The sequence below is a fragment of the Curcuma longa genome, unplaced genomic scaffold, assembly GCF_044706935.1.
Source record: "Curcuma longa cultivar G26 ecotype Majalengka, Jawa Barat unplaced genomic scaffold, ITB_CL_G26_1.1 contig_27496, whole genome shotgun sequence".
Lineage (NCBI taxonomy): Eukaryota > Viridiplantae > Streptophyta > Magnoliopsida > Zingiberales > Zingiberaceae > Curcuma > Curcuma longa.
This window is the reverse complement of record NW_027433436.1, coordinates 2,946-27,568: the sequence shown is the minus strand read 5'-3', so window position 1 is coordinate 27,568 and position 24,623 is coordinate 2,946. Positions and strand designations below refer to the sequence as shown.

Genomic DNA, 24,623 nt, shown 5'->3' with positions numbered 1-24,623 from the left:
CATCCTTTTGTAGAAATGATTTTAAATACTTAAAACTCTCAGTTACAGATAACTCATCATCTCATATCTTAATAATTCATTTTGTATAATATTACTAAACTTAAATTTCATATATTCTTTGTCTTTACTCTACTAAACCTAAAACCTTTCACTTCTAGTATTTTCCGTCAAAATTCAAGTTTAGTATTTACTACTTCACGTGTCTCATCTACCAAAACGATATCATCTGCAAATAACATACATTGTGGTACCATATCTTGAATGTGTCCAATGACTTAGAGCTACCCAAGGTAAAGAACAACTAATAAAGGAAAATCATATAAGCAACTATAAGTTTCCAAAAGGTCCTTTGCATGGATTGTGCAATAAAATGAGTCGATCGACATTCAAGTTGCAGGAGCAGTACAATGAAATAGAAACAATTTTCAATTAAAGTGCACATAGACGGTGGACTTTCTGTGAGCAGTGAGAGAAAAACCACTTGTCGATGGCATGCAAAACACACCAGAAATTAGAATAGTAAAGCTATATGGAAGCTGCAATTAAGTTCATATAGAAGATGGACCTTTTATGAAACTCATCCTCAAATTCCCTTCCCCATATCGATTGTCCACCAGTGCCATCACCCAATGGATCTCCTGTTTGTATCATAAATCCTTTAATTACACGATGGAAGATGAGATTATCATAATAACCATTTCGACAATGTGTTGTGAAGTTTTCCACAGTCTTTGGGCACTCTTCTGGATATAATCTCAAGTAAACGTCACCCAATGATGTGTGTAGCACCTAGAAAGAATAATCAACCAAGTCAAAATAAACAGAGATCACATTTTCTTCTTATATTTTAACTTTTATAAAAGATAATATTTATTGTTATGCAAGGTTCAATGAAATAAAGATACTAGGTGATTGCAAAATTAACTTCACAGTTAGTCTTATAATTCATGTATAGAAGCACAAAAAAAAAGAGAGAAGAAATCACAACCAATTATCTGGGGTTGACTATAGGGTCTTTTATTTTGATAATATGCTCATAGTTGTTAGTAATTCTTAAGTCTATTGAATCTCTCTATCTTAAGTTCAATTTTCTTTGATCTCCTTTATGGATTTAACCCTCACACCTTCATTATCTATCAATTTATCTAGCTTGGTATTCATAATCTTTGAGTATGCTACTGTCATCTAAACCTATTTTTACTCAAATTTTGAGTTGCCCTTTAATTTTTTGCTATTTTATATCTCCTAATAACTCTGCTCATCCACCTCAACATTTTTATATATAGTAAATTAATTTTTTTGAATGCATTGCCTTGACTATTCAACACTGAAATTGCATAAAATCCATGAAATCTCTCTCCATTTTCACCACCCAACCATTATGCGAATGATATCATCATCAATATTCTTCTTGTTGAATGATAGACACAAAACATCCAAAAAAAATCTAGCACAAGATTTAAATCCATCAAATTTACCTATTCCTTTCTAACCATTTATCCATCAGAAAAAGTTACATTAAATAGATTCAGTCTTGCCTGACTTAAAAATGGTTGGTTTCTAAAGCTTATTTCAATAAGTCAGCTTTAGAATTGTCAAAAGTATGCAAACAACAAAAAATGCAAGGCTAAATGGTACAAAGATACTGCTGTAGGGAGTAACAGTAAAAACAAACGTGTTCTTACCACATTATCTGGAAGGGATGTTGTGACTGCTTTTCCCAACTCAGATACTGCCAAAAGTTCTTCAGGTGGTGGCTTCTCATTAAACACATCTCTTCCCTTTGTAGCATCTTCAGGTTCTTCAGGTTCCCTTCGGCTATTTCCAGCAAAATATAATTTTCAGTGAAAAATGCCACCAAACAAGAAGGCAGGTATGCCTTCATAATATCAAAGCAGATGCTCAACATGAATCAGTGTTGTCATAATCCACATAAGCAACATTCGTAAAGAAAGAACACCATGATCAAAATAAAAAAAGAATGTACCGAACATGTTACCACAAGAAAGAGTTGCAATTTCTGTCAATACATATTTTATTGCATGGTATAAACTCCGATAGAAAGATAAATGAACAAACCTGAACAAGTAAATTCTATGTTTCTTAAAAGCGCAGCAAAGAAGTGTAGGATCTGTCAAGGGCTCTTTACTCTCGTTGACATTTGCTGCTGCTGCAGGAATCTTTCTTACCTTCTTACTACTCTTGTCACCTTGATATAAAGCAATTCTTAAAAATCTATCATTGTTCTCCACTTTTCCAAGTATCCGTGTGACTTTATTTGAATGTAAATTAATAATCTGTAACATAAAACAAATCAAAACACTGGTAAGGCTAAAATTAATATCCAGCATGAGAAATAATCTGTTAAGAAGCTTAGCATGTCAAGAAGAATTGCTCATCAACCCCCCCCCCCCCCCCCCCACACACACACACACACTTTTGTTTTTACCACCCCCGCTTATTTATTGTTTACTTTATTTTTTCTATGATTTTACCCTCTCTTTTTTTACAACCATTACAAAGTATGTAAAAATAAAAGAGTAAAATTCAAAAGGGCGGCCCTTTTTTACCAAATCGTCAAAGGAGCGTCCTATATTGATTTTTTATCAAAATGGTGCCTCCTTGTAAAATGACACAACTGTCCTTCAATACTATTCATCTCCCACCTAAATCCTGAACTGATCGGACGCATTGTAGTAGCAACGAAGCCGTAACTGCTACACAATTATAGCCACTACAGTTTTATAGCTGCTACAATTGAGTTGTCGCACAATTGTAGCAATTATGATTTCGTAGTTGCTACAACATGGGGAAAAAAATTTTGGGCAAAAGTTAAAAAGGCACCCCTTTTGACTAAAATTGTTTGGAGCTCCCGAAAAGGAATTAAAAGACATTTTTTGAGCCTAAAACCTGGCCGTTACAGGTTTCACCCCGTAACCAGTTGTAGATCTTTAAACAAGCTTCGATGTAATATATTGTGTGTCCCGTGATTCAACCCGAGTTAAAAGTTTCAAAAAACCGTTTAAAATCTTTTCGGAGTCAAAAGTCTCAAAAAAACAATAGATCTACATCTGATTACGGGATAAAACCTGTAATGGCTAGGTTTCAAACTCAAAAAACATCGTTTAAAGTCTTTTCAGAGGCTCCGAACAATTTGTCTTAAAAAAAATTCATGTTGTAGCAGCTACGATTTCTAGCTGCTATAACACGTCTGACCAGTTTAGGATTTTAGACAGAAGGTGAATAATAATGGATGACATTTGTGTCATTTTATAGAGGGTGGGATATCCTTTTGATAAAAAATCAACATAGGGCACCCCTTTGACGATTCGGTAAATTACCCAAAAACAAATAGTATGCGAGATGGAAGTAACTTTTACATATAATCAACAAATAACTGGTGGGTGATCTAGATCCAAATTAATATTTTCCAGACCATCAAGAGACTGAAATCAACACAAGAAGCCATCACAAAATACTTTCTTCCACTACAGAAATCTCTGATATTATCTTGTGAAAGAGCATGATAAAAAAGGATCCATTGTCCTTACTTGATTCATGAGTATGAGAAAGGAACTGTCCCTCCCACAAGTAAACCACAAAGTAAGAGGAAATTTATTGTGTATTCAACCAATCAATCCTCTAGAACTATGATTAGGATATGAGAAGAAAGAAATAAGAACAAAATTCAATTTACGCAATTAGTGATATAACCAGTAGAAAACAGGATAATTGAAGCAATAACTAGAAATTAGAATCTTACTTTTATGCCAAGAAGAGTTGCATAAATAATAAAGTTAGAGCTCTCATCAAAAATTGCATTTGGTTGTGGAACATTTTCAGTCTTCTCTATTTCCTTCTCAACAGCCATTCTTCGCCCAAAATCAATAGCCTCAAGGCGATACAAAGGAGCATCACTCCGCTGTAGATCTTGTGCCACCTGACATGAATAATTCAAAATACTTGAATCCTAGCAATGGTTTATCTCAAGGATAGCTTCTGAGTGATGGTAAAAAAGGTTACCTCGAGAGATTCGTCATACACACGCCTCAGTTTACCAGTTTTGAACCAAAATACACGAATCCTGCGATCTGGAGATGTTACGGAAAACTGACTGCCATCTCGACTTACCTTATGGAAGCAAGGAATAAACAAACAACAAAAAAGAATGTATCATATACAGAACACACCATTCCAATTGGTCATTTAAACTAAAAACATTATAGTGGGGTAAAAGACAAGATATGGTTAACTGCAATACCTCAATAGCAGAAACTGTTGTCTTGCACTTTGCAATCTCAAACAGATTTGTGTCAGTTTTAAACTTGAAACTTACACTGCAAGCAAAAGAGAGAACATAGATGATCAATATCTAATTCCTATTTTGATCAAACCATCCTATTCACTATAAAGATAGCCCATGGGTTTTTCTCAATAGATAAGACATGAAGAGTATTGTTTGCAAGATGAAACAGGCAGAATCCTTTTGTGCAATGTTCAAGTGCTATCATAGTACCAACCCAGTTTCAGGAAATTGAAGCTTATCAGAACACCAGTATTCAATAATCCCTTTGGCGTCACTTGATATGACAATACCATTCACATGATTGTACTTCATAACTTTTATAGGTCCCATATGAATCTGCAAAAAGAAGAAAAAATATATATACTTGGTGAAAATGCTGAGCAAGGATTGTTGCATCTGAAGCTTCGAGTAAAATGGTCTAACTGCAAGTTTTTACTAAAGCTTTAAGTGAAAAGTATTGCATTACCTCTTTTGAGATGATAGGTTCATTTGAACCTTCATGCACATCATATATTCCAACAAAAGCAGAATTACGATCACTAATTGCCAGCTTGGCCTTCACATCACCCTGCCGATATACCCATTCAACCGCACCAGGAACATATGGGAGGCGCATCATAAACATCATATCATAGTTAACAACATCATAAATCTTTATGAATGGATCATTGGATATTGTACAACAGAGTAAGCCATCAACACTAACCTGCATTACTGAACAAACCATGATTAAAAGGAATCCAATTTATCATGAAGTGAAGTAAACAATACCATGAGATCTCTAGTTCATAGTAGGACTAGGAAATATACATTCATCCTGTTGGTAGTACAAATATCAAATTTGACATTTGAAACTTTTGATATCACAAAAAGTTTATTAAAGTTGGTGGCCGTACAAGTCATCTCTCTTAGATGTATACATAACACAACTACTAGTTTATTTCTTTTACTTCAATCAACTATTACTAAACATTTATTATTAGTGTAAATGCATTATTCATGCATAAACTACGTTCTATGCAATTGGTCATACAAACATATTTTATGTTGTAATCACATGCATGAAGTTGCATAGTGTTTTATTTAAGCCCCATACGAATTAAATTAACAAAGACTGATAGAATGCCACAAACTAGAGGTTGAGGCAGACAGATTTAAATGAGCTTAAGTTAGACCTACAATTCCATTTATGGTCTATTTCGATCGACCGATGGTGAAGCAATAGTAGAACTTACAATGTCTACATGTAAACATTTGAGAGAGAAAGCATAGAGGTGACACCAAGAATCTGAGATCATACTAGTTCTAACTCAGGTCAAAAAATAAACAAAGTCATCAATAAATATTATTCATATAGTAAAATTACCAATACACCCCTCGAAGTTACATAACTACAAATGGACCCCCAACATTTTATATCGATTTTAACTGAGTAAATCTAGGAGTGCTTAATTTTATTCATGGAGAATGGGAAAGGAGTTGCTAATGATCAACATTTTGGTGGGTGTTGTAATTTGATCATACATGAGTATGGAGGTTTTGGGAGAATAGTAGATTCTCTTGAGTGTTTTGTGGAAGGATTATAGTAATATTGTACATAGAGTGTAGCGAGGTAAGATGTGGTGGAGTTTTTTTTTGTCATTGTTGGTATGTGTTGATGGATGGTTATGAATTAGTGTTGATTGTTCGATGGTTTAATGCATGGTTATATATATATAAAAAGACATCTAAGTCAAAATCGAATATTCAAAAAATTATCATATTGGATTGGTAGGATCGGCAAAATGCGAATGGCTAATAAGAAAATCAAAAAGGGAAGGGTAAAACAATTTGATATATGAAATAACAAATGTTAGACAATCCAATGTTCATTAAATATGAGACAGAATATCTTAACCTCTTAGTAACATATATCATTAATAATAAATAGAAGAACTAATATAACTATATTAGTTTCAGACAATATATTATCATAATATCGATAGTATCATAATATATTATGTCAAAAATATTGATATTCTTATTACTTATTTTATGTATTAAATAATATTATATTATTAGTATTATATACAGATTATTAAAAATAATAAAACTCACATAGAATCAATAAAATATTAAAACCATGCATTAAAATATCATACCATAATTTGATCGTCAATCCTCGTGAAATGATTCGTTTCTTGGGAAATATCTATTTCAGCCTTTACCAATGCCACTCCAACTCAAACAATCTATATCATACCATAAATTTGATAATCATAATTTAATGAATGACCATGGTTTAATCATGGATTTGATATATTAGATGGTTGATGATGGTTTGATTTCTTGATACACTTAGATATTGAGGAAAACATATGTTGGTTTGATTGTTGAATGGTGCTAGAATAATAATGTTTGTTGGTTTGATTGTTGAATGGTGCTAGAATATACTGTTTGATTGATGGATTCATGTACTTCGTATTAAGTAAGAAATTAAAAAGAAAATATATGTTATAGAAGTGCAAATTGCAAATCGAGATGCATGCTTTAACATGAGAATATGATGAAATTGTCTAAGAGAAATTTAAAAGAAATTGTGATAGAAGATTAATGAAGTCAAATTGGTGAAACATGTAGACTTGACCCCCGTTCGGAACCAACAATTCGACGGTTCCTGACAGGTCGGACCTTAACCGTCAAAGATAGTTACGGTTCACGGTTCGGAACCGCCGGTTCACGATTTGGAACCGTCGGTTCACAGTTCGCCATGATTCAATATTATTATATTAAAAAAATTTAAAATTATAAATTAATAAAAAAATAAAAATAAAAGAGGACTTATACTTATTTAAATTGTCTATGTATCTCCTTAGGATATACGGGAATCAAAATCCACGTAATTTTCTTACATTTTTACCCTTTTACCTTAAGAAGTGACATTACTACTCACTTTTGTTTCCCGTGCCTGTAGTATTCGTTCCTTCGATATCAAATTTTTCGACTTCGTCATCTGAAAAATGCATTCTTTGGATTCTTTTTTCGGCTCTAGTCCAATCGTCAAGTAATGTTTGGGCTTCCAACGAATCGGGAGACAAAGTCGATCATCGTTCATCCAATATATTACCCTAACAATAAATGTTTGTTCCACAGCAACTGTTGACATTGGATAAGCTAAAATTTCTTTAGCGATCATGGACAGGACGGGAAAGCTTTGAGCCTTCTATGCCCACCACTTTAGGATATCGAAATCCGCTTCGCTATCTTCTTCATTAAAATCAAAAGAAATCGTAAAATAATTCTCAAGTTCCTGTGTGGAACTTAAGGATCCTCGTGGACATTTTGTCCATTCTTTTAATAAAAGTTGTGCTTTTGTAAATTTAAAATTACTACTATTATATTTTGTGTTTTAGAAATATTAATTTGTATTCTATATTTTATACTATATTCTTTATAAATATCATATAAATAAATTCTAATATTATATATAATATTATTAGGATTGGAAGAAAAAGAATTTTTAAATGAAATTAAAAGTGTCATAATATAAAACTAACATTTCTTGTAAAACTTCTAATTTACATCTAGGATCTAAAGCAAATGCAACTAAATAAATTTCAAAAATATAAAAATAATATTTTTCTCATTTTGCTTTCATTGATAATACACAAGAAGATAAAAATTCATTATTACTATTTTCATTTAAAACTAATACTACATTACAAAAATTCATTAAAAGTAAATTAGAAGTAGGATAATAAAAATTGAAAAGTTGTTCGGTTGCATCATTAAATATTTTTAAAATTTCACAAATACTACTACAAATATTTCATTTGTGTGAAAATAAATATATATTAGTATTATTAATAATTTATGTAAGAAATAGACATAATAATTCTCTATATTGAAATAAATCTTGTAACAGTTGATATGTTGAATTCGAAAATATTTGTACATCACATAGAAATTTTTTAGGTCTCATTCCATTAGTTTTACAACATATATCCCATTATTTCATTATAGATGGATGCGACCATAAATAAAAAATAACAATTCTAATTGTTTTAATATGATTTTCTAAAATTCTTAATTTATCTTGAACATAAATTTAAAGCATGACATATGCAACAAATATGAAAAAATAAACTACCAATAATAAATTGACATATAAATTTTAGTTCATAAATACTAACAATATTAGAACTAACATTATCAAATGATATTGAAAATAGTTTATGAATCAATCCATATTTTTCTAAAATTAAACATAATAATTGTGAGATGTTGTGAGCAGTATGTGATTCATCAAAAATTCTATAAGCTAATAATCTTTTTTGGATATTCCAGAAGTTATCGATCCAATGGCAAGTCACATCCATATACAAATGTGTTTGTCGATGATCACTCCAAATATCGGAACATAAACAAACTTTATTATTTAATTTACTAAATTCTTCAATTAATTTTTTTCCTTGTGCTACTAATCTTTTAATTGTTTTTGTAACTGTAATTATAGGAACATGTTTAGCAGATAGATTAAAAGACTCTTTACAAAAATTTTCAAAAGTACATTTAGATCCAAAACTAAATAAAAGATATTCTACGGAAATAAATCTAGCTAATAATTCTCTTAATTTATTCTCGGAATATAAAAATAAATCAAAATCAATACTTTCACTATAGAAAATCTAGATAATTATACTTGAGAACAAGGTTTGAAATTTCGTGTCGTATCGCCCGATACGCACGAAAAATCTCGTTCCACCGCGGCACCGGCACAGCGCCGGCACATGAATTCCGGCCGGGCGTCGCCTCCGGCATTGTCGCCGACCCCGGGCGGAACCTTCGGCTGCGTCGCGCGGCCTCGGCGATGCTCCTGAGGCGTCGCGAGGCCTCGGCGACGCCGCCCGAGGCCGGCGACGCCGCCGGAGGCGTCGCCCGAGGCCGGCGACGCCGCCGGAGGCGCCGCCCGGGGTCGGCGACGCCGCCGGAGGCGCCGCCCGGAGCCGGCGATGCCGCCGGGGCCCCGCGACACTCCGCGTCCGCGTGCACCGATCGCACGACCGCGATGTTTTTTTTTTAAAAAAAAAACTTAGGTTTTAATTAGATTTTAATAATCAACTCCTAGCTATAGTTCAAAGTTATAATTCGGGATAATTTAAATAGGCCTTATTAAAACCTATAAAATTATCAAAAAAAATTATTTTTTATTTTTAAATATTTAGATTAAATTTTTTATTTTAATTAATATATTTTATATTTTAAAAATACCGAAACTATACCGGCACGGTACGATACGGTACCGAAACTGTATCGTTCCGGTCCAGGACCGAAACTCCGGCACGGCTCGATATTTTAAACCTTGCTTGAGAACGGTCGATTACATATTCCGTCAGGGTGTTTCATTTCTACATGTCATTTCAACGATCCATAGTCGTTGCCAGCTTGGAATTTATAGGAAGCATTGCAGTGTTTACATTTTGCACGCAATACTTTTGACGGAAAAGTAACCTCAAAAATGTTTAGTAAAAATAGAAGATTTTAAAGGAGAAACTTCCCGAACCTTAAAAGTAATTGCATCGGTACTTTCTTGGGTTTCGGATGTCAAAAGTTATTCGGTCTCATTATCAGTGGATTGAATGTTGAGCTCCTCATTCAGATTCACTATTTTCTTGCCCCTTCGAAATCGAGATGATGAAGCTCCTCGACCTCCTTGTATTGTAATCGGAAGTAGAAGTCGAAAGCATATAGAATTGGAGTCGAAGTGTGTAGAGATTGCGGAATTGAGAATAAGAATAGAGAAGATGTGTAAAAACAATGAAATGAGCTCTGTATTTATAGAGTTTGGAGAGTAACGGACACTAAATCGTAGTCATTGATCAAAAAACAATCAAATGATCTCAACTGTCAAAAAAAATACAAAAAAAAAAAAAATCCCCCAAAGTGGTTCTAACGGTCACACACAAAAATTGAACCAGTAGGTCGAACCGATGGTTAACCGTCAATTCAACAATTTTTATTGGGTTGGAATGGGTACCCGGCCCGTTGAGCTGATTATGGGCCCAGGTCGGGTTAGACCCGGCCCTTGGTCGAGTCTAGAACCATGAAAACCTTGATTATTTGTTATTCGATAATTCTTTTATAAGATATTTTACATCGTACACTTCTTTCTTGTACCCACTTTGCATTTTTATACTCACTTCTAGAGTTTGTGATCTCCAAGCACTAGCTGGATTTTATGCATATTATTGAGTGTATTTAGAGATATATATTTAGTCAGTTTAGTTTGTTTTTGCCTATATTTCATTCTTACATTAAAATAGGTCATGTGCGGTGAGCGAAACTAAAGTCACAATAAGCCTAACTCGTGTTAGGTGTGACAACATGGTATCGAAGTGAGGTTTAGGGTATGTCAAAGCATGTAGAGTTGAGTCATTCTATGCATATGCATATTCAATGAAAATTTTAACTTGATCTTGTGTATTTCCTAGTAGGGTTATTGAGTTGATTGACTCTGGGTTCCCTTGATGACCAGAAATATAGAGAGTAATTCTATGTTATTGTTATGATTGGGTTGTCACCAACAATTGATTTAATTAAATGTATTTGGTCTCCTTTTGTTAAGGTGCATAATATAATTTATGATTAGGTTAGAGGTTGTCACATTTATCTAATTAAGTAGGATGCATCAATACTATTATTAGCATCCTAAGTCAATGTCGAATGCATTGAGGAGCTAAATTTCAAGCATCCTATCTATCTAGTTTATCTTCGTAGGCGCCGATTATTAAGGTGTCATTAGCCCTATTATAGACCATGCTTCTACAAATGGGTGAACGATTGAGTATATATTTATTTGTAATGGTTGATGTGTATCACTATATGAACAAAAAAAAACTTATTATGGTTTGTCAATTTTGATTGTGATTCATATGCTATTCTATTATTCCAGTCAAATAGTTGAGTTGTGGAAGCAGGTTGATTTTTTATGTACCTAAGTCATGATTGACTAAAATTGGCTAAATCATTGGTGATTATTTTTGCGGAGGGGGTATGTGCAATATTGGACTGAGATAATTATTCAAGAGAGAACCAAGTCTAAGGTCTATGTGTTAATTAGATTTTTGAGAATACTATTGCTATTAAATTTTATGTGAGAATATTTACTGAGTGACTCGAGATTTGAATTATGATGTTATATAATTAGAGTTACACCTATAAATTATAGATATTAAATTCATAAGATGCCTAACTTTGAAATGATGCATAAGGTACTTACTAGTGATTTGTGACATTATGGAATATAATATTTTGATAGTGTGTGTTGACCTATGAAACCAATCCCAGCTTGCAGCAAGTGTAGAAGGTCATTTGTAGTAAGAAGCTTCAATTGGTCTTTTGCACACCCTAGCTCAATTTTCCCCTTTAGTTATAAGTCCTCAAAACAACAATTGTCAAATCCTCATATCATAAGATAAGGTAATAGACATGTTATCACAAGTGTTGAAATTGCCCTTACTAGTTGGCTAGGATTAGTTTTAACAAGAAAGTTGAATTATGAGAACTTGTATTAGAAAAAAAAAAATAATGAAATAGTTATTTTCGAAGTTTAGCTCAATAGTTAAGCATATCTTTAACCATTTTGTTATTAATAACGTGATTGTGGGTACATCTAATTGCTATTCATGTTTATGAAGTTGCACAATTCAAAATAAAAAATGCAACACGTGTTGAAATTTATCTCTCTAATATAATGGGATACATAAGCAACAAGTATTATTTAAAAAAAGAGAGAGAGATTCAATAATCTCTATGCATATGCATTTGAGGCGGCATGTCTATTTAGGATGAGAGCAAGGGTTGATTAAAAATCATTGATACTAATTTTTCCTTGAAAATCACTAATGCAAAGTTTTTCTATGAAGAAATCACTTGTGTGAATGTTTGTGCTTATGTATGTTTGTATTTGTCTAATGAAACGATACATTTAGATTGTGTCACCCTGCATGGTACGAGATTTCAAATCATGATGCTAGCAATAGTGGTACTAGTAGTGAGTGTTCACCATATTGTTGGTTGCCGACGTTATTTGTTGCCCTTTACATTGGCAAAAGGGGCGGTACAACATGATCTGACAGAGTGGGAGATGTCGACCTGTGACTTGATCTGACATTAGTTTAATATTAATCTGATCATAATAAATTCAAATTAATCCGATTTAAACTTACTTGATCATACCATGTTTACTTGGTGAACTTCAATTAATCCTAAATCAACTTTTATTCAATAAACATTAAATATTTCATGAGATAATATCAAATCTAAATAATTTTTCTCCTCCATCCGTCCATAATTAATGTGTCCGTAAGGTAAACAGAGAAAAAAAGATAAAGGATATAGATTTAGAAAGATAAAAAAATTAACATAATTAATTTTTAACCTTATAAAATATATTACCACTAATGAACTAAATTATTTTTTATATCAATTTAGTTTAATTTTGAACTAATCATAATAAATTCAAATTGATCCAATTTAAGCTTAGTTGATCATGTTTACTCAGTGAACTTCAGTTAACTCTAAATCGACTCAATAAGCATCAAACATTTCACAAGATAATAACAAATATAACTCAATAGTAAGCATCTAGAGTAATCAAATATTAATAAAAATATTTTTAAATTAATATACTTTATATTTTAAAAGTACCAAAATCGTATCGATGTGGTACGATACAGTATCAAAACCGTATCGTTCTGATCATAAACCCAAACTCCGATACGGTTCAAAATTTTAAACCTTGGTGGGAGGTATGACAAGTGAAAGAATTAACAAGGACAAACTTTAAAAGTTATGAAATTCCCACATCCCAATTTTAGAAAGAGGCATAATGGAAGAAAATGTAACACTTAGATCTCTTCGCTTTCCTCTCTTAACTTGCTATCCAAATAAAAATAATCTTTTCAACTAATCTTATCACTCTTTCCTAAATTTTCTCACTTTCTATGTTTATGTTCTCTCTATCAGAACTGGTTGGCTTTAATGCAAGTTATTGTATGTGGTTGGAAAAAGGCACATCCAAATGCATATTAAGGCATAGTTCATGATAGAAATGCCTTCTAACTATTATTGATCAACTAGCAACTTAATATTGTCTACAAATGCTAAAAGAGTATATATCAGTCCACAACACCATAAAATGATATGACAATGCCTATATTTCAGAAATTTAACTGTTAAAAGATTCATGATAGCACCATTTAAGAGTTATTGGACTTGAAAAATAATGAAGAGAATAAACACAGCAACCTATAATAGCTAGAGGGTAAGATTATATATATATATATATATATATATAATAAATGAGAACCAGAGGAGCATGAAAAATAAACAAGCACTCACAGCCAAGCCTTCTATCGGACCTTGGTGAGATCTGAAATGTTTAGCAAACTCAATTCCCACCGGCTTTTTCTTCCAGAACTTTAAGTGCCCTACAAGAAATAAACATCATGGAGGAGATCAAAATCAAGATACATAAAGGTGCACAACTATATAATACATAGAGTTACAATTAATATACATGATCCAGGTTTCACTAAATAATTCTTTTGAAGGTTCCTTTAATCACAATATTTGGATTCAATCAAAATTGGTGGATCTCTAATATCCCAAGTAGGCAAATAAATGATACAATTGTTCTTCGGACTGATAATGAAAAGGAGTAGTTGAGACCAAAAGAGAGCAGCCAATTGGGCTTAGGGAACTTTAGCTTGTTCCTTACACAATCTATTAAGCCAATAGGCCAATTTGATTCACACAAAGCAATTGGAATTAGAGAAATTTCGCAAAACATTTGATCTTGGCTCATCCATCCCACGCTGCTAGTTAGCTCAGACACAAATAGGTGTTTTCTTCAGTGATAATGCCTCCAAAAGTTATTCATAGCCATATGTATGACAACAACAATAATAACTATTGGATTGGATATATAAAATCCTATCATGTTAACTTTATGTTAGATCATATCTCTAGAAATATTCAAATAACTTTTGATTATCCTATAATAACTTTTCTCTGTTCGCCCTCTACCCCTCATGATTTCAACTCTAACCGATTTGAATTGACTAACTCCAAAATTGATTAGTCATTTTTCAATATATTCATGACATCTTAACATATTTTCTTTTATTTTTCATTTATTGAAGCTACCCTTATTTGCTCCCTCATAATTAGTACTCTCATTTTATTTTGCTATTAATCCTTGCTTTCATTTAGCATTCTTAACACTAGCTTGTTGGAAGTATGATAGAATATCAAGACTTTGAAAGGAGAAGTTAAAATACCTTGACTAACCTAAAATATTTATTAACGAATAGATCTATGATAACATAGTTTGTAATATCGGCTCAGTTATGAGATGAGATACCTGAGTCATACAAGTACATCAACTTTGTACTTAAAAAATGGTTGGAATTAATAAGATTGATCAAAAGTCAAACGTCAAAAAGCATTTATCTATTAAAGGCATATCTGCACATGGCATGCTTGGAAATTTATAATCCACATTATTTGCCTTTTGATTTCATTTGTTATTTAGAACAAATATGGTTAAAACAATGTACTTTTAAAATCTATATTTTGCTTATATACTATATTGAATTTTACAATAGCATATGACTTACATTTAATTACGTTCAAAAATAGAAATAATAAATCGCAAATTGACTTTCTTATAATTAAGAAGAAAGATAGAAAAATTTGTAAGATTATAAGGTGAAAAAAATTTAACTACCCAACATAAGTTAGTAGTATTGGATATGCACCTCAAATATAATATCAATAGAAGAAAAATGTATATAACTCCTAAAATTAAATGGTGAAAGTTAAAAGATGGAAAATAAAACATATTAAAGAAGAAGGTAGGAATACAAGTATTAAAAGAAATACACGATGACTCAAATATAACATGGGATATGATGACATTACAATTGAAACCAAAAGTGTATTCAGCAAATCAAAGAGATATGCACCACCAAATAAAGAATCTTAGAGGCGGAATGAAAAAGAATAGGAGAAAGTGAAGAAAAAAACGAACAGCCTATAAAGGTATCATATACTTGTAAGAACGAGAAAAATTTTAAAAAGCATATAGTACCAGGAAGAGACCAAGAAAGCAATGAATGAAACTAAGAATGAAATTTTTAAACACGTATATCAAAAATTAAATACAAAAGAAGAAAAATAGACATTTACAGAATAACTAAAGCGAGAGAAAAGAACACGAGAGATCTTATCCAAATAAAATGTATTAAAAATATATGCAATAGAAAATAAAAGAACGATGGAAAAAGTATTTTCATCAACTTTTTAATAAAGATTTAGATGACCAACTTAGGTAATTTAAGTAGGTCAAATGAGTATAAAAATTTTAATTTTTATCGTCATTCAAGCTTGAGGAGTAGAACAAGCTTTAAATAGGATGCAAAATGAAAAAGCAATTGAACTAGATGATATTCTGATAGAGGCATAGAAGTATCAAGGAAAATAAAGTATTGAATGGCTTACAAAGTTATTCAACCTGATATTGAAAACTAAAAAAATATCTTATCAATGAAGGAGGAAGTACTCTAGTTCCCTTATATAAGAATAAAGAATACGTACAAAATTGTTCAAACTATATAAGCATTAAACTAATGAATCATATCATGAAACTTTGAAAAAGAGTAATAAAAAAAACTAAGAAAGGAGACCGCGGCAATCGAAAATCAATTTGGATTTGTACCTAAAAGGTCGACAATAGAAGTTATATATCTTCTCAAGTAACTAATTGAAAAGTATTGAGAACAAAAGTAAAATTTTTATTTGTCGACCTAGAAAAAACTTATGATAGAGTACCAAGGTAAATTATATAGATAATTCTAGAAAAGAAGATATTAGCAAAACGTATATTGAACTAATTAAGGATATATATAAAAATGTAATGACAAAAGTGAAAATTTTAGGTGGATTAACCGAATGTTTCCCATAAAAATAGGATTCTATCAAGGATCAACTCCAAGTCTCTATCTTTTACACTAATCATAGACGAATTCACTGAACACATACAAGAAACGATATCGTAGTGCATGTTGTTTACAGATATTGTTTTAGTAAATGAGAGAGAGACACATGGAGTAAATCTTAAACTCAAATTTTGACGAGAAACACAAGAAGTGAAAGGTTTTAAACTTAATAGAATAAATACAGAATATAGAATTTAAATTTAGCAATATTAGACATAATTAACCAATTATTAAAATACAAGTTGTCTACAACTAAGAATTTTATGTATTTAGAATCATTTTTATAAAAGAATAGAGGGATTGAGAGAAATATCTTATATAGAATATAAACATGATGGTTAAATTGGAAGAGAATGTCAAATATTCTTTGCAATCGTAAAGTACATTTAAAACTTAAAGAGAAGTTTTACAAAACGGCGATTAGACTTATATGTTATATGAAACTGAATGTTAGGCTATGACTCGAGCACATGAACAGAAGATGAGAGTCGCATAAATGAGGATGTTAATATTAGAGAGAAAATCGAGGTTGCACCTATTGAAGGAAAACTCCGAGAGACATATTTAAGATAGTACGGACATATACTTAAAAGACCAATAAATATTCCAATTAGGCGATATAAAACTATAACAAATATGCACATTAAACAAGGAAGACCAAAAAAAATTGATTAACAACAATAAAACAAGATAAAATTTATTTAAGTATAAATAATAATATAGTAAGAGATAAAGTTCACTGACATAGAAGGATCCATATAGCCAACCCACCTAGTAGGATACGATTTGGTTGTTGTTATATACTTTATTAGCCAATTCAATCCCAACGATCTAACATGACCCTGTATATCCTATCATATTATGGATACTAATCATCAGAAATATAAGCAGAAACTCATGCATCAATTATACTATATCAGTAAATGTAAACTTTCATTTCACAAAAAGAAGTATGTACAATGATTAGGCAAGCCCAAAGTCAATTACATATGTTAATAATCCAATCAGCAACAACTTTATCTTCACAAAAGAGAAGGATTGCTCCCTAGGCTATAGTACAGCGGTAGTGCACCCATGCAGTCTCCTAAGCACCCATGGTTCAATTCTCTACTACGGCATACTATAGAGCATTTTCCTCCAGTGAGATGACAAACCTTGGATGTTGGGTTACTGGGCCACTCACTATAAACACTTTTAGATTTACCCTGATGGTCGGTGACAAACTTCCATGGGATAAGACGGGTCATCCCTAAGATTAGTCGGCTCGAAAGGCTAGATACCTAGTGTTAGCTAAAAAAAGGATAGGGCCTACACAATGTGAGCCAGCTAACCTTTGCATAAAAATAATTTGGGACGCAAGGTATAATAAAAACAAAATCTTATACACCTAGGTTTGGACAGGATATGAAATGAGAACATTAGAGAAAAAGTCGTGATTGCACCTATTGATGGAAAACTCCGAGAGACACGTTTAAAATGATATGGGCATATACTTAAGCGACTAATAAATGTTCTAATTAGGCGATATGAAACTATAACAAATATGTACATAAATGAGGAAGACCAATGAAGAATTTGTTAGCAATGATAAAAGATAAAATTTATTTAAATATAGATAATATAATAGAAGGGGAGCCTTGGCGCAACGATACAATTGATGTCATGTGACCTAGAGGTCATGAGTTCAAGGCTCGAAAATAGCCTCTTGCGAAGCTGAGTAAAGCAGCATACAATAGACCCTTCTCCGAGACCTCGCATTAGCGAAAACTTCGTGCACCAGACTACCCTTTTTTATAGATGATGATATAGTAGAGGATATAGCCCAATGGTGTAGAAAGATTCATATAATTAACCTCACCTAGCGGGATATAGCTTGACTGTTTTTGTGTACTCTAGGTTTTAGGAAGCAGGGTTATCTACTCTCCCCCTTTAATCATATTAATGATGCAATCACACCTAAGCATGTGTGTTGCATTAGTTTTGTTGTTTGGACCATGGTTTAAATTAAGTGATTATGGTAATTTGATATGGTGTGTCAAGCATGAAAGTAGACGGCTAGACAAACAAATGGAAGTTCTTACAAGCCACGGAGGTCGAATGCTAGGCATGAAAGTTCAAGATGAATATTGGCAAGATGGAAATCCCAACAGGTCGAGGACAGGAGAAGACCTAAAGATAAGGAGACTCCAAGTACAAAAGTCCAAAAGGCATAGAGGTCATCTGGCAAGGGCAATGTTGTAAATGGCGGTAGGTGGTGGCGGCGCGGTCAATGACCACCTAGGCAGTTGAATTTTTTTACTATTTTTTATATATAATATTATAAATAATTATCAGTCTCTATGTAATATATGTAATTAAATGATGTTTATGCATAAATAAACTTCATACAATACAATTTATATAAGGTGCAAATAACTATATAAATACAACTAACAAGATAATTAATATAGATTCATCATCATACTAATACTAAAAAAGTAATATCATTAGGAAAAAATTCTCTCAACACAATTCAAGAACTCATTCATAACATTGGTGTCATTTTGAATGCTTGGATGTTTGAAGTAAAAAATTGGATTCAACAAATAAATGGCATAATGCAAAGGACTATCAAGTTTACCCTTCGACTTCTCATCAATAACCTTCAAAAAAGGGGTGACATTTTCTTCTTTTTTTAAAGTCTTTCTAATCTCTTCCTTAGATTGTCTAAGTGCACCTAATAAAAAGGTCATTGAGGGCTTTTTATCACCGTTAACAAGGCATAAAACTTTCACTAAAAGGATGAAAGCATTCAAAATCAAAGAAACATCATTCCAAAAAGAGATACTTGTTACCATCGCCTCCGCCACTTTCCCCTTCACACTACTCCTTGATTTTGTTTTGCTGCACTCCTCGGATGTAAACCTAAGTTTCATTTAATCTTTCTTGTCTTTGAGGTTTTCCAAGATTAAAAATGAAGTAGCATATCCAATCACCCCAAGCCTCACAATATCCTTCTTTTTAGTATATTTCCTCATAATAGTCAAAGTTCTATGATGTGCATAAATGAATATTACTACAACCTTTGCTTTTTCAAGTATTCCACTAAACTTTGATAACTTTCCAATTGCTTCAAGGATGAGGTTGATTGTATGAGTCGCACAAGAGGTCCACAAATTTTTATGTTGTGTAACCTTCAACAACTCCATCATCGCCATATTGTTTGTCGCATTGTCCGTCACTACTTGAACAACATGTTGAGGGTCAATTTCATTAACGTATTTTTCCACAAACTCGAAGACGTAAACCCTAGTGTGTACCTCCATGGATTCTTCAATAGAACCAATGAATGAAGTGTCTAATTTGCAATTGACACATAAATTCATAATGTTTCTCCTATTGCGATCTGTTCATGCATCAATCATAATTAAACATCCATTTTTCATCCACTCTTCTTCATGCTTTTTTAAAGATAATTTGGTACTCTTAACTTCTTGCTTCGAAAGTGGCTCTCTTAGAAGATATTGACTTGGAGGTTTGTAGCCTGGGTCGAATTGGTCAACCGCCTCTACAACTTGTCTACATCTTTGATTGTCAATTGTATGAAAAGGGATTCCCGCCTCATAAACCCATCTTGTAAGGTACTCATGCACATCATTTGTAAACTTTAACTTCAGTGCATCATTTATGTTTTGTTATCTTACCTCATTTATATTTTGTTGTCTTGCCTTTGTTGAATTGATTGTGGATGTCCACTTATCAATAGGCCCGAGATGCTTTGACTTCTTTTTAGAGAATCTCCCTCCACTTGATAATCATCATCCTCTACATCAACACCTATATTGACTTCCGCCCTCTCTTCTTTTAGTTCTTCCACCTTTTCTCACTTCTTATTCTTGCTATTTTTAAGATAAGCTCTTACTCTTTTTTTGTCTTCATTGGATGTTTTAGGGCATGCTTCAACTTATCCTATAATACCCGCAATATGATGCTTGATCCGATAAACTTCTCTCTTAATAAGCCTCTTACACAATTTGCATGTGACTCAATCTCTTTTTTCTTTGTAATACAACACCCCATAATCTCAAACAATATCACTAGACTGTCGCTTCAATTCAACTTCTAGTTGTTTCTCATTTTCCGTCATTAATCTTCAATAATTAAATAAAAGATCAAAAACTAGAATAAGAACTTGCTAGAAATATATAAAAGCTAATCTAATGTGATGGTGGTGGCAACAGACGGTACAACGACGTTGTTGTGGGCAATTCCAGACAGAATGAGGTGGGTTGTAGGTGACTTGATGGAGTTATTTATATTTTGGAAGGGAAAGAAAGTGTATTAATATATCTAGGATTTTTTAAATTTTGTTGACTTGGTGCAGTTGATGCCAGTTAATGTCTGCCTCTCGTCTAAGCGACCGCCTCGGCCAGATAATGTCCGCCTCCCGTCTAAGCGACCGCCTCGGTTGCCATTTAGAACACTGGGCATGAGGTAATATTTTTGAAACTAAGAGCTTTGGATGATTATAACCCTACAACAAGGGGAGACTCGAAGTTAGGCGAACTAGACTAGTATATAGGTTGAGTCATGATGTCTCAGTCGACTGATACTGAAGGCGACTGTTGCACAAGGAGAGTACAAACCTCGAATTATGGATTCGTTGTATGATATTAGTCGACTGTGTGATCTATGAAGTCGACTGATTGATACCACGAAAACTGTGAGATTTATAGTAATGCATGCAGTCAACTGTTGTCTATGTACAGTCGACTGATGATTACCACACCATGATTTGAATTCATGGTTTGGCAAGGGAGCAAACAGGATGTTGACAGTCGACTAGGGCATATAATTATAGAGTAAAGAGAACATTTGCAAGTCGACTTGGAAAATTGACTGAAATAATTCGAAATCAAACAGGAAGACTTACAATCAACTGATGGAGTCGACTGATGATTTTCTAGGTCGAACAGAATCTTCAAAATTTAACTTGGAACATCAACTTCTCAGTATATAGTTGACTATTATATGACAGACACTCAACTGGAGATGATATTGTTAAAATTATCAACAGAGATCCCGAAGATAATGAGATAGCAATTCTCCCTAAAATTTAATTCTTACAGGTTCAATAAGATCAAGCATAGACTGAAGGAGTACAGCAATCTTTCAGAAAATCTGTGCCCATCTTCTTATAGAGGGCTCGTTCAAAAACAACCAACAAGTTTTCTCTAAAAAACTCTCAAGCAAATCTGCACCCATCTTTTAGCAATTGTGCAAAGAGATCAAGATCATTCGATTGTTGGAATTCTATGTAAACTTTATTTTATTACTGTTGTAACTTGCTTTATAAATTGTCTTTGAGCTAATTATATGTACCTGTAAGACAATTAGAAAAGTACATTATAAGGGGCTTCTCCACCTTAGTTAAGACCAAAAAGGAGGAAAGTAGTGGTTTTCTGTGAGCTCTTTAGGCCTCAACATAACAATCATGGGGGGTTGTGAATCATGTTAAAACTCTGGTGTGTCTTATTACATAATTGGTATCTATCATTTTACTTTATTTCCGTTGCGATTTAACATATTCATCTGTGAAAAATGAGTGGGTGTTATTCACCTTCCCCCAACACCGAAATTTATCCTACACATACATGTGATTCCAATAAAACCAAATTCTTAATAAGAAAAGGTATGGAATATTTTTCTTGTACTTTGTTTTGCTTGGAACCAGAGTCTATAAACATTTAATAAACAATTTGAAATACTATCATGACTGCATCACTTGGTGTAATGTGGTTGTTAGTGCATTTGAGTTTCTCATGAAAGTCATGAAATCGAGCTTTAAATTGCAAGCACAATTTTTTGTCATCTGGGAACCAAGAGGTTGTGAGAAGCAAGTGTGAGTATTGATACAAGGTGTATAGTCTAAAATACAATAATACAATGTTTATAAGTTTGTTCATCAGTCAACTCATTTGTTCCTTTCTAAAAAAAACTTAAACATACCTTTCAATACATTTAGGAAGAAGGGTTAAGTACTTCTTCAAGAAAGTAGTACTTAAAAGTTAAACAATAAACAAAACTATCTAGGTATAGATATGTGTCAACTAGAGCTACAGCCAATTGCCTAGTTCCAAAAGTTATAGCCAGTGTAATGGTCAAGCATGGTTGCAACACGATAAATACAACCTAGCTGCAAAAAAATAACTCTAACTAGGGCTTTACATAAGATTTTAATGATTTTCAAATGGGACAGCGGGGGTGACGGTTGAATAGGAGAATGCTCTGACATTTCTCACCTTTGAAGCATTTCCGAGTCAAGATTCCCTTGTGTGTGGAGGCTCTGGGTGACCAAAGTGCTAGTAAATATGGCAGTTTTCTTCTTGGAGAGAGCGTTCGATGCCAATAACCACTTAAGATTCAAATTTCATTGTTTTCTTTATCAGATAAAAGAGTCTACAAAGGATTGTGAGGCACCTATAGATATGTGTGCAGTGGTTTGACTAGTTCTCGCTTGTAGTTTAATATATTGTAGACTTGGTTTTTCTTCATGGAGCAGATGTATGAAGAACAACATTACATAGTAGATGTTCTTCGTTTGTGTATTTGTGTTAAATTCACGACATGGTTTCAGGATGGAGGTGATTCTGTATGTGCAGCTATCAAATTCGGATTTCAAAAAGGGGTTTGAGAGGTGGATTTGAGCATCTACCTTGAGGGTTGACTCTATCACTGGTTTTGTTAGTTAATTTCAAAATTGGTGCTACACCGATCTGCAATTTAAACAAATGGTATTAGAGCACTTGTGACCCCATTAGTAGAGGCAATAGAAGACACAAATAATCTATCTCTGGTTTTATATACGGTATTTTCAGTTTGTAACAGCTGAATATATGAGCTTCTGAATACTCACGCATGTCACACTACCTGTTGCTTCATTAAAAATTACAAACAATATTATTCTAATCATGCGCAAGAAAGCAGAAGTAGGATAGGATGGTTATCAATTTGTCATGATGAGCATAGATAAACTCAATATGGGTTATCATACATAACTAGACCCTGACACTCTTTAAGCAAAATAAATAAACATTGAATTGGCTCAACCGGGTTCACTCCTTTTCTGTTCACACCATTGTCATGCATTTATAAATGGGAAAGACTCTCAAAGTTCTAAATTTCAAGCTAAGTGATATTAAAATAGAGGCAGTGTTGTTTTCTTCTCCAATATAAGATTTTTGGGGGGTTGGATATGTTTGTAGTCATGCACTGTGATATTTCAAGAGATTGTATGATTCAAGAAAAATCAAATACTCGGAAGGAAAAGCTATGGTTGTCTTCTTCTCATTCCGTTTCAGTTTAAAACGTGCTAGACAAAAATAACAGAGGTTCGAACAAACTAGATAGAAAAGACACGATAAAAGAGATAGGAAGCACAGCACCATCACTGCTTCCAGTGATGAAGAAGTCGGCAGATGAGACGGCCACATGAGTGACCACGTCCCTGTGCATATAACTCTTCTCATACCTGCAAAACGCCATACTTCTTACTATCAAAAATCAAAGGAAGAGCACGGTGGCTCACAACGGTTAGCAAATTGGATACACGATGTGGTAGTAGAGAAGGCAAACGGATATGCGGAAGAAAGCTGACGGTCTTACATGTGGGCGCTGGGAAGTGAGTCGAGAAAGGTTTGCTCAAAGTGGAGGGGCCGCTTGGGGCGGGATCGCGGAGCGGGACCAGGCCCTACGATCGCTTCCTCGTCTCCTTCGTCCTCCGGCGGCGTTGGTAGTGATGGATCCGCCGCCGGCTTCCCGTTTCCTTCTTCCATTTTCGAAATCTCTCGAACGAGAGTAGCGTAGTGGCCTGGTGGGCGAGACTTGAAAAAGCAGAAGAACCTCAACTAGGGTTCCGAAGGCCTGTGGGGTTTTGGTTCCAAGCCAATTACAACATCAGATTGAAGCAGCAGATTTAATTGGAAAATAAATCCAACGTATCAATTAATAATAATAAATTATATATTTTTCATAAGTTCATGGTTGTTTTGTGTCTTATTTAAAGGTTTAATTAAGTGTTGAAGAATTTTAATTCCTTTGTTGTCGTTAAATTAAATTGATTCTTGTATTTTAATATTCAACAATAATTTTTAATTAGTTAGTTCAAACTAATGATCTTATATTGAATTTGTAATTCTAACATTTATTACGTCGTGATTCTAAACTTTCTTAACATTTCATTAACATTGTTAAGCTCGAAGATTATAGATTTTGTATAAATAATATTAGATCTCCAA

At 33.1% G+C, this 24,623-nt stretch overlaps 1 protein-coding gene across 1 annotated transcript; it reads right to left on the bottom strand.

The window, feature by feature from the left end:
- Nucleotides 1-565: 565 nt before the first annotated feature.
- On the bottom strand, nt 566-24,256 carry LOC141819049 (peptidyl-prolyl cis-trans isomerase CYP71-like; the record flags this gene model as incomplete). The annotated part of the gene is given in 11 exon segments (XM_074706423.1): nt 566-789; nt 1,686-1,818; nt 2,080-2,297; nt 3,764-3,940; nt 4,024-4,131; nt 4,262-4,337; nt 4,521-4,642; nt 4,773-5,012; nt 13,688-13,776; nt 23,772-23,857; nt 23,992-24,256. Coding segments are annotated over 11 exon segments (1,643 nt in total), but the record flags the coding sequence as incomplete, so codon positions are not given.
- Between the last annotated feature and the right edge of the window lie 367 nt (nt 24,257-24,623).